The 11,702-nt window shown below is 52.2% G+C and overlaps 1 protein-coding gene across 1 annotated transcript; it reads left to right on the top strand.

Annotated features, from left to right (window-relative positions):
* Positions 1-11,018: 11,018 nt before the first annotated feature.
* PHETA1 (PH domain containing endocytic trafficking adaptor 1) lies at positions 11,019-11,702 on the top strand. Its single transcript, XM_068990340.1, has one exon. It carries the CDS (start codon positions 11,019-11,021, stop codon positions 11,700-11,702), a length of 684 nt encoding a protein of 227 aa, XP_068846441.1.

Here is an 11,702-nt window from a genome sequence, read left to right as displayed (position 1 = left end):
AACCCACTCCAGTATTCTTGCCTGCAAAATCCCATGAGGAGCCTGGCAGGGCTACAGTCCATGGGGTGGCAGAGTAAGACACGACTGAGCGATTAACACGCACACGTCAAAGGCAGTCATTTGGGCATTCTAGGAGGGGGTGTGATTTATATCTTAGAAGGGGCTATCAGTCTGCGTTTTGCTAAGGCAGTACTGGGACAGGCTTCTTTGAACTTGAACTGGAGGTGATGAAGTGGTTAGGAATATGGGTTTTGGAATCCAATAGGCTTGGGTTGTAGTCTCAGCTCTGGCCCTTCCTATTGAGCATAAGCGTGTCACTCCCCTCTATGAGCCTTGGTTTGAAGATTGTGCAAAAGGAACGTGGCCCTGGGCCAGAATGCAATACATCTTAGTTATTAATAAGGAACAGGGGAAACTCAGAGAAGGTTTAAAATGCTCCTTGGGAGAAAGCATTCAGGAACTAGGGGATCTGTTTGGGGATGGGGGTGAGAAGCCCCATCAATGATAGAGGGGAAAAAGAGTTGGTGATGTCACCTTTTAAGGCAGGGCTCTCCAATCCTCCCTTTGACTCCAGGGAATGAACTGGCAAGAACTCCTGGGTCAGGACTTCCCTGGTGGTCCAGTAGTGAAGGATCTGCCTTGAGATGCAGGGAACACGGGTTCAATTCCTGATCGGAGAGCTAAGAGCCCACATGCCGTGGAGCAGCTGAGTCTGCGCACTGCAACTGCTGACCCGTGTGCCACAACTCGGGTCCTCGCGCCACAAGGAAAGGTCCCACGTGACACAACTAGGACCTGAGGCAGCCAAATCAATAAATATATAGACATTAGAAAAAAGAAAAAGAACTCCCAGGTCTCCATGCCTTTGGCAAAGCTGGACCATACTCAGGACCCAGGCTCCAGGCTGGCGGGACACAGGTTTTGTCCCAACAGAGGAGTGGGGCGGTTCCTGAAGTCAGAGGATCACGGCCCTTTCCATCATTCCCCCTCCTCTGTGATCATCCCAGCATGTGGCCTGGGCTGGCATGTTTGTGGTGGAGAACAATTTCAGTTCCTTCTTGGGGCTGGCTGGTCCTGCCCGTTTCTAGGGTGGGGCAGTCAGTGTGGAAGGAACCTCTGCCTCAGACCCCAGCTTGGACCACTGTCTTCCCCTACGGGTGGCGAAGTGGGGGATCAGCGGAAAGGGTTGGGACCCCAGATAGGGATGCTATGGGCACCTGCCTGGGAAGACTGGTTCAGGCTGAGCCACGTTCTGGTCACCCAGCACCTTCTCTGAGCCAAATGCTGTGTCGGGAGGTCGAGGTGCAGCCGTGAACAAAGCAGACAAAATTCTGAGACAGAATCTTCTCTTGTTGGGGGTGGGTGGGAAGAGAGATCACAGTTGAGCCATCAAACCCTTCCTGCAGTTGGCTTCCCCTGGTTCTTCTCTTCTTCCACCTCCTGTGCTTTCTCACCTCACCTCCTTTCCTCAGCCTCCTGAGAAAAGCCTGCAGGCTTCCCTGGTCTCACCTCTCCTCTCGCTCTCTCTTTGCTCTAGCCACACTGGCCTCCTTCATATGGTTTTTGTTTTGCTTCTGAGCCTTTGCATTTGCTGTTCCCTCTGCCAGGAATGGTGTTCCCTCTGGATATCTGCATGGCTTGTGCCCTTACTTCCCTCGGGTCTTTACTCAAAACACCTTCTCCAGGAGGTTTCCCCTGCCTAGTTGAAATGGCAACTCCACCATCCTCATTCACAATTCATACGCTCTTCCCTCACTTCATTTTCCCCTTGGGTCCTAACCTTACCTAATGTACGATACAAATGTTGCTTTATCTCTTCTTCTCTCTGGTAAGGGAGGGCAGGAGCCCTTGTCTGGCATTTTCAAAAGACAATTTATTGAGATGAAATTCACATGACGTGAAATGAACCCTTTTAAAGTGAACAATTCAGTGGCATTTAATATATTCATCATGTTGTGCAACCATCATCTCTGACTCCAAAACATTTTCATTGGCCCCAAAAAAAACTCTGCACCCACTAAGCAGTCAATTCCCATTCTCCCCTGCCCCTAGCCCCTGGAAACCACCCCTCTGCATTCTTTTTCTATGGACGTATCTTGCTGGATAATTCATACAAATGAAATCACACAGTATATTCACTCAGCATCATGTTTTTAAGATTCATCCACATTGAAGCAAATGCATCTGTACTCCATTCCTTTTTAATGGCTGTGTAACACTCCACTGTATGGGTGTACCATGTCTCATTTATTTACTCATCTGTTGATGGACATTTGAGTTGCTTCCCACTTTGGCTACTGTGAACAGTGCTGCTATGAACATGTACTTGTGTCTTTTTAAGTTGTATCCCTGGAGCCTCAGAAAAAGTAGTGCTCAATAAATATTGGTTGAAAGAGTGACTGGAGGAAGCCAAGGCTTTGGACCAAGCAGGGTGGTGTTGGGTGGTCATATGCCCTCCTGGAAGGGGCAAGGGCTGGGTGAAGAACTGAAGCATTAGCCCTGGAAGGGGACCAGCACATGCAAAGGCCTAGAGCGGGATGCATTCTGGGAACAGGGGAAGCAGATGGCGGATGTTGAGGGAGTGGGAACAGGAAACTGCATGAGGAGGCTGGCGGGGGAGGCAGAGACCAGGACTCCAGGATCTTGTCATTCACAGACAGGAGTCTGGACTCCCTCCTGAGGCAGTGGGGAGCCATGGAAAGGCTCTGAGCAGTGAAGTCATGGCTTGATCTGACCTGAGTTTTATTCAATACTGCAGTCCCTCAACGGGGAATGGATTCAGGGGCATGGAGTTTGGAGTGGCAGAAGGGAGACCCGAGATACGGCCACTGCCCACATCCTGGTGAGAGAGAGATGATGGTGGCTTGGGAAGGGGAAGTGGTGGCCGAGAAGGAGAAGTGATGGACTTGAGACATGGTTTTCAGGTAAAATCACCAGGATTAGTTATGGTAGCCACAGCCCAGTTCTGGTCCTTAAATTCCCCTTTCCAGTTCTTCTGAATCACTGTCCCTATTCATAGTAAGCAAAAGGTGGAGACAACCTAATGTGTGTTATGGATGAAAGGGTAAACCAAAAGTGGGACATCCATGCAGTGGAATAGTGTTCAGTCCTAAAGGAGTGAAGTACTGATAAACACAGCAATGTAGCAAGCAAAAGATGAAAACATGATGCTGACTGGAAGAAGCCAGGCACAAAAGGCTGCATACTATAGGACTCCAATTATATGAACTATCCAGAATAGGTAAATCCATAATGACAGAAGGTAGACTGGTGGACGCCAGGGGCTGGGAGCAGCAGGGAATGGGCAGTGACTGCTAATGGGTGTGGAGCTGTACTTTGGAGGGACAGAAGTGTTTTGGAACTAGGTACATGTGGTGGTTGCACAAAATGTGAACGCATCTAATGGCACTGAATTGTTCACTTTACTTTTTTGCTGGTGACTTTAAATTTGCAAGCTGTATCTTTTTTTCATCTTCAGCTTTGTTGAAGTATAACTGGCAAATAAAATTGTAAGATAATTAAAGTACACATTGTGATGATATAAAATACATAGACATCGTGGAAGGATTCCTCCCATCTCATTAACTAACATGTCCATCACCTCCCATATTTGTATATGTATACTGTGTGTGAGAGAGCATTTAAGTTCTACTCAGTAAATTTCAGTCACACAATAGTGTTATCAAGTAGTCACCATGTTATACATTATGTTCACTTTAAAATGCCTAATTTTTTAAATGAGAATTTCACCTCAATTAAAAAAATAAAATGATAAAGATTCTTAAAAAAAAAAAAAAAGCCAGGCTTTTGCTCTCAGATTTCTGCCTTTTTTCCCATGTCAACCCTTGACATCAGCATAAGAGGATCTGAGAGCCAAGATTCACAGACTTCTGGGAAATTTTCCCCACACTAAGGCCCAAATGCCCATGTACCTGACATTTTCCTTATCTGGTGAATATCCAGATTTGGGGAAATTCCAGTTTGCTTTTCCTGACCAAAAAATTATGGCACCATCAGGTCCAGCTGGATCCAGGGGTTCAGATAATATCAGATATCATCATGTATCTGTTTTCCCTTGTGCCATGGGTCTCAGGCCCTACTTTTCTCTGCCGTGGCTTTACTATCAGGCAGGCTCTAGAATTCAACCACTTATCTCCACCTCCACTGCCCCTTCTCTGCTCTTAGCTACTATCATCATTCACCTGGCCTGCTGCCTGGTCAGCTGGCCTCCATCCTTGCTCCCAACAGTTCATTCTCCCCATGATGTGTGCATGCATGCTCAGTCATGTCCGACTCTTTGCAACCCCATGGACTGTAGCCCACCAGGCTCCTCTGTCCATGGGATTTCCCAGGCAAGAATACTGGAGTGGGTTGTCATTTCCTACTCCAGGGATCTTCCTGACCCAGGAATCAAACCCATGTCTCTTGAGTCTTCTGCATTGGCAGGTGGATTCTTTACCACTGCGCCACCTGGGAAACCCATTCTCCCCAAAGCAGCTAGGAATTGTGTTGAACCTAAGAGAAAGATCATGTCTTTCCTCTGCTCAAAACCCTCCCATGGCTCTCCTCCATTCCTCTTAGAGTAAAAGCAAAATCATTTTCATGATCCAAAGAGACCTGAAGGAAGTGAGAGTTGAAGTGATGTTCTACAAATATTCTCAGATGGTCCTACCTCCAGGGCCTTTGCACCTGCTCTTCCCTCTGCCTGGGACACCTTCAGAGAAGCTTATCCTGACAACCTTGTTTAAGTTGCACTCACAGTCTTTCCAGACCACTACCATGGCTTACAGTCTTCCTAGAGAGAATCACTTCTAGATCTTGTTTGTTGACTGACTTGGAACAGCACCTGGCACAGTGCCTGGGCACACACAGGCACTTAGTGAGAGGCTGCAGTGTGAATAGCTCATCCTGGTCTATCCTGTTTCTCTCCTGCTCTCAGGCTAGGACTGGACAGTGATTGAAGCCCGAATGGTGGGGAGGAGGTAGCAAGGGCAGGAAGTACAGAGAGCTCTAGGGAAGTGGAACTGTATTACTTTGGATGGAACAAAAGGAACAGCAATTCCTATTCGTTGAGAGCATCTGCTCTGTGCCAAGCACTTGATATACTATGACTGTCTTTACTGGACGGATGAGGAAGCAGAGGGCTAGAGAAGTATATGGATTTCTCTAAGGCCTCACAGTGATTAAATGTGACTTACTGCAGATGGTGACTGCAGCCATGAAATTAAAAGACGCTTACTCCTTGGAAGAAAAGTTATGACCAACCTAGATAGCATATTCAAAACCAGAGACATTACTTTGCCATCTAGTCAAGGCTATGGTTTTTCCAGTAGTCATGTATGGCTGTGAGAGTTGGACTGTGAAGAAGGCTGAGCGCCGAAGAATTGATGGTTTTGAACTGTGGTGTTGGAGAAAACTCTTGAGAGTCCCTTGGACTGCAAGGAGATCCAACCAGTCCATTGCGACGGAAATCAGCCCTGGGATTTCTTTGGAAGGAATGATGCTAAAGCTGAAACTCCAGTACTTTGGCCACCTCATGCAAAGAGTTGACTCATTGGAAAAGACTTTGATGCTGGGAGGGATTGGGGGCAGGAGGAGAAGGGGACGACCGAGGATGAGATGGCTGGATGGCATCACCGACTCGATGGACGTGAGTCTAAGTGAACTCCGGGAGTTGGTGATGGACAGGGAGGCCTGGCGTGCTGCGACTCATGGGGTCGCAAAGAGTCGGACACGACTGAGCGACTGAAACTGATGGGGACTTGAACCCACGGCTGCCTAACTCCAGAACTTTTCTTCTTCACCTGGGGCCAGGGGTAGGGGTGTCACTCATCCTGTCTATATAGAATAGTCCTTTATTAACTGTCCTGACGCCTGAAATGTTCTATTCAACTTTTTTTTTTTTCAATAAATTAAATCACACGTTTTCGGCAGTATTATTTTCCAAATGTAGCTGAGCGTTAAATTTGCTACCCAAGGAGGAGTTTGAACACTCAAGCCTAGAGCTTTATTTAGCAAACGGTTCCGCCCAAGACCCCGAGGCTTTTTCCAGAGCAATCCGCCGCCCCCTGTACCTAAGCCCTGGAAGCGCGTTGAGTCTCCGGGTTCTAACCTTCTACCCGGAATAGGACACTGGGAATTCCTAAACCAGTTGCTGTTCCTTTAAGAGTGGTTCCGGGGGCGGGCCCACAGGGCGTGGCGAATCCGGGGGTGTGTGCCGGATCCGGGTGTCCAATCCCGGAGCGAGGGACGAAGGTGGGGGCGGGTCCGGCACGGGGAGGTTGGGAAGGGTTAAGAGGAGCTCCTTTGGGTCGTGGACGGTCCGGTTGCCTCCGCCTCCTTCTGTCTGGTCCGCGCTCTCCCGCGGCTGCGCCGGCTCGGCAGCCCGGGAGACAAAGCACCGCCGGGGCCGCCGCCACAACCGAGCGGGTCCCGGGCCATGGCCCGGCCGCCCCCTGGCTCCACGCCTCTGGTCCCGCCGCTGCTGCCATCGCCCTAGGCCGTGCCGCGAGGTAAGGCCGGCCTGGCGCGGAGGGAAACTTGGGGCGGATCTGCAAGGGACGCGGGACAGGGCTCGGGCCGCCGTGGGCCTCGGGGTCCCCTAAGCAGTCTGGAGAGACCTCTGCTGTGGATCTGTCCTTTTGTGATTCCAAGTCAGCGGTAATTTTCCCGTCAGGGACTCCAGCTGCTGGGGCGAACTTGGCCGGTGACCCTCCAGCCCCATAAAAGACCTCGGCCGCTGAGGCAACTCTGCGGACTAAAGAGCTCCACTTGGCTCCTACATTCTGCCACCGACCTCATCCAGGGCTCAGGCTGTCTTTTAAGGAACACACCACACACAAAAGGAGAGAGGGCAACTAGGAGCAATGGCCTGGGATGGTGGTCCTGGCATCCTTGCGGCCCCTGTCCAGGGCAGCGCTGGACAGAAGTTCTTCAACACATGTTTTTCTGCCCGTACCTGCCACACCCTCTCCAGCATGTCCACTGCTGGCAGTTGGATCCAACCCCAGGACCTGGCTTCTTTACTTGAAATGAGTGGCAAAAAAAAAAAAAAAAAAAAATGCCATGCCTCAGTTTCCTCAGAGTCCTGGGTTCTGGGCCATCTGTGTCCTTGGAGACTTAGAGCTAATTATTTGCCCTTGGGATAGCTTCTGACTGTGTGCTCACTACCTGCTCAGCATTTTGCAAGCTGTCTCTTCAAAATTAATATTTTCAATTCCGAGAGGGATGGCTGTTAATGTACTCATTTTATACACGAGTCTGTGTTTGTTCTCAAAGCCCATGAAGCCTGGATTGGAGAAGGCGTGGGGACCAGAGAGGGGCTGGGATGGTCCCCTCTAGCTTCCTGCATGGCCCGGGACTGTTGAATCAGCAGCAGTGCCCGCAGCGGACTCTGAACTTTTTGGAAAACTGCACGAGTGTGAGGAGATAAACTGGGGACCAGGCCCTCCCAGAGGCTGGAGCTTGTGCCCCTGCTGTTTCCCCTCACTTCCTTCCTGGCTGGACTGGAGGAGGCAAGGCCATGGGCAAAGAGGGGTCCTGTGTTGGCTGGTGACCTTGGGCTCAGGGTTGGAGGGGGAAGGGGGCAGCTGCTGAGTGTGAGGGAAATTGCTCTTCATTTGGCCTTAATGGTTGGTGAGACTCTCCCCCCTTGGGCTGGCTGCCCAGAGCATGCCACTCTATGCACAGAATTGTACCTTTGGGCAAGTTATTTAAGCTCTCTGTGTCTCAGCTCCCACATCTGTGAATGTGGGATGAGGAAAAGACTCCTCCTGGGGCCGTTGAGAGGTTTAAGTAGATAATTGCCTGACTCATTCTATAGGTCTTTGAGCACCAACTACATGCCAGGCACTGGAATTCCGACAAAGAATCTTTGTCCTCCTAGAGCAGGCAAAAATGACCCAGGTAATTTCAGGCTGGGGTGTGGGAGAGTGATGTGGGGATGGGGTGTGGTTCTCTTGTGTACAGATACCTTCTCCTGCTTGAGGAGGTGATGCTCAAGCTGAAACTTGGCCATCTGAAGATAAGGGAAAGGCCCTCTACCTGGAACAGGTAGAGGGAACAGCCAGGACAAAAGCCGTGAGATGGGAATATGCCTGGTGTGTTTGTGGAACAGCAAGGAGGCCAAGGTGGCTGGAGCGAGGGAGAAAGAGAGGGAAAGGGAACCTGGAAGACCTGGAGAAGAATGATTTTGTAATGAGACAGGGAGGGAGCCATGGATGGGTTTAGAGTGGGGGAGGGGTGTGATTGGGCTTAGTTTATAGGATCCCTCCATAGGGCCAGGGGCGGGGCCTAGGAAGAAGTTCAGATCTTACCCTGCTGCTGCTGCTGCTAAGTGGCTTCAGTCGTGTCCAACTCTGTGCGACCCCATAGACGGCAGCCTACCAGGTTCCCCTGTCCCTGGGATTCTCCAGGCAAGAACACTGGAGTGGGTTGTCATTTCCTTCTCCAGTGCATGAAAGTGAAAAGTGAGAGTGAAGTCTCTCAGTCATGCCTGATTCTTAGCGACCCCATGGACTGCAGCCCACCAGGCTCCTTCGTCCAGGGGATTTTCCAGGCAAGAGTACTGGAGTGGGTTGCCAGTGCCTTCTCTGGATCTTACCCTAAAGAACACCAATAAGGAACAGGCATCGGTGGAGGCAGGGAGACCAGTGAAGAGGCTACTGTAGCTGTCCAGGCAAGCCACGATGGTGGGGGTGTGGGGGAGCTAGAATGGGACATGGCAGTGAGCAGAGATTAGGCCCCTGATTTGGAAGAGGGTGGAGGGGGGATCAAGGTGACCTGATGAGTGACCAGATGTGGAGGTGGAGGGAATCCAAGAGCCTTTCACCAAGACAGCACCGAGGGGAGCACTTGGGGAGGCTGAGAAGAACATCACCAGCTACCAGAGCTTAACATGTACTGTGCCTGGCACTGTGCTCAGCGCTTCTACATAGCCATTGTGTCATCGTCTCAACAACCCTGACTTAGGTGCTATTATTCAATTTTACAGATGTGGAAATGGAGGCCCAGAGGGGCTTAAAGCTCGCCCAGGGTCACATAAGTCAGACACTCCAGAGCTGACATTTGAACCCAAAGAAGAGCAAGTCAAAACCAGAACTGGGCAGAGAGCAGGGAAGAGAGCTGTGGCCTGAGAGGTAGGAGGGAAATGGGGTGAGTACGGTGGGTGGTTCCTGTGTGAAATGGGGCTGGGTTCCACATGGGCCTTGCTGGGGAGTTGGGAGGAATCCCTCCCACTTTGCAGAGAAAGAAACTGAAGCTCAAGAGAGGGGAGGCCTAAGTCAGAAGTCACATAGCTCAGGGAGGCAGAGCAGAGATTAAACACCTTGAGTATTCAGGGGCTGTGGCCTTGGTCAGATCAAATACTAGGTTGGGACAGGCTGATAATCAGCACTAGATCATGGCTCATGTTGCCTCTTCCAGGAAGCCCTTCTTGACTGTGTAGGCTGGTGAGATGAGGTGGATTGGGGATGGAGCAACTGCCTCTGCCCTGGGTGAGGTCGCCTGTCTGGGCCCCACTGTAGCCAGCTACTCTGGCTGAGCCAGAGGAGAGAGAGCCTCCTTTCCGGGAAAGCCTCATTCCTCCAGGTCACTGCCCACTGGGGGGAACAAACATTAACTGAGCACCTACTGCACTCCAGCGACTTTATATACTTTGCTTCTTGAACAATGTGGCCACTGTCGCTCATAGAGGGAGGTTTTGAAGCAGGAGCGCAAGATGGATTTGTAGCGTGGCCATGGAAAACCCCAAGGGAGGGTGTAGCCACACTGGAGACGCATGCCACCTAAGTCCTACCTGGCCACCGTATACTCCTTGGGGGGGAGTAGTAAAATCACTGTGGCCAAGTGCAGAGAGTTAGACTCCTCTGCTGCAAATGGGTGCACAGTGCTCTCCCTCCAGCCTCTCTCACTTGTAAGAGTGAACCAAGTCCTGGGCCCTTTGTCTGGATTTGGTAACAATCTTTTTTGCCACTCTGACTGCATCCCCTGCCTCTCCCCTTCCTCACTCTGCTCCAGCCTCACCAACAACCTCAAGCGCACTAGCAGCTTCCTACCTCAGGGCCTTTGCGCTTGCTGTTCCCTCTGCCTGGCATGCACCAGGGGCTCAGTCCCTCACCTCCTTCAGGCCTCTGCTCAAATGTCACCTTCTCAGTACAGCTTTTCTTTTAAAATCAAACCCTCCTCTTGTTCTTAATGCTTCTGAGCTCCCCTCCCTGTCTTATATTTTCCACACCACTGAAGCCCAGCTGACAGACGTGCCTCACCTGTTTGTTAATTGACTACTCCCTTCGCCTGCCACTGGCGTATCAGCACCAGGAGGGCAGCGACCTCTCCCTCTTGTTTACTGCTCTATACCTAATGCCTAGAACAGTGCCTGGCACACAATAGGTGCTTAATAAATGTTTGATGAATAAAGTCCCTACTGTCCTCTGAAATAGATTCTGTTCACATCCCTATTTCATGGAAGAGCAAATCAAAGCTGACATCAGCAGAGACGGAATCTGACCACAAAAGGTCAGCTGGCCTGGTACCCAGGGGTGATAGAATTAGCAGTGCCTGAAACTGAGGCCTGGGTTTGGATTTCAGCTCTCCGCCCAACTTGCTTTGTGGCCTTGGGCCAGTGGACTAACCTCTCTGTATTTTGTTTCCCCACCTGGCAAACGGGTAACGCTAGTACGGCCACCTGAAGTTTGTTTTGCGATTAAATGAGTTCATATATATAAAATGCCCTAAGAATCCTCACCATCATTTGGGGGAGGTAGGATGGCGGGAGAGTTGACCAGCCTGACTTCTGGGGCCAGTCAGACCCGGGTTCGAGTCCACTTTCTGCTCCTGAAGAGCTGTGTGAGCCGGGCAGGCCGCGTCTGCTCTTTGAGCCTCAGTTTCCTCATCTGTGAAATGGGGGGGGGGGGCGGTTGGTGAGTGCTGTGGCAGCCAGGGTTGTGTGAGGTCACCTGAGGCGGCGGCCGCATGAATAACTGCTGCCCCGGTGTGGGGACAGGTCCCGAGCGCGCGCCATGAAGCTGAACGAGCGCAGCCTGGCCTTCTACGCCACCTGCGACACCCCTGCCGACAACGCGGGCTTCCTGTACAAGAAGGGCGGCCGGCACGCGGCCTACCACCGCCGCTGGTTCGTGCTGCGCGGCAACATGCTCTTCTACTTCGAGGACGCGGCCAGCCGCGAGCCCGTGGGCGTCATCATCCTGGAGGGCTGCACCGTGGAGCTGGTGGAGGCCGCCGAGGAGTTCGCCTTCGCCGTGCGCTTCGCCGGGTCGCGGGCCCGCACCTACGTGCTGGCCGCCGAGAGCCAGGCCGCCATGGAGGGCTGGGTGAAGGCGCTGTCGCGGGCCAGCTTCGACTACCTGCGGCTGGTGGTGCGTGAGCTGGAGCAGCAGCTGGCGGCCGTGCGCGCGGGCGGCGGCCCACCCCCGGCCCACCGGCCCCGCGCGCTTCCGTCGCTCCCGTCCAAGGAGAACGGCTGTGCCGTCTGGAGCGCCGAGACCCCCGCCGCCTCCGCCCCTGTCAGGGCCAACCCCGGCTCCCGGCCCGGCCCCGAGCCCCCGCCACTGCCGCCCCGCCGGCGGGCCTCGGCGCCCAACGGGCCTCTAGATTCTGCCTCTTTCGCCCAGCTGCACGAGTGGTATGGACAGGAGGTCAGGGCGCTGAGGAGCCGGTGGCTCAGCAGCCAGGCCCAGCCCTGA

Source organism: Capricornis sumatraensis, chromosome 17 (assembly GCF_032405125.1).
Source record: "Capricornis sumatraensis isolate serow.1 chromosome 17, serow.2, whole genome shotgun sequence".
Classification (NCBI taxonomy): Eukaryota; Metazoa; Chordata; class Mammalia; order Artiodactyla; family Bovidae; genus Capricornis; species Capricornis sumatraensis.
This window is presented reverse-complemented; position numbering and strand designations above follow the sequence as displayed.

Bases quoted from the DNA above. Each gene is read 5' to 3' on its own strand.
- PHETA1 (XM_068990340.1), top strand. From the start codon at position 11,019: ATGAAGCTGAACGAGCGCAGCCTGGCCTTCTACGCCACCTGCGACACC.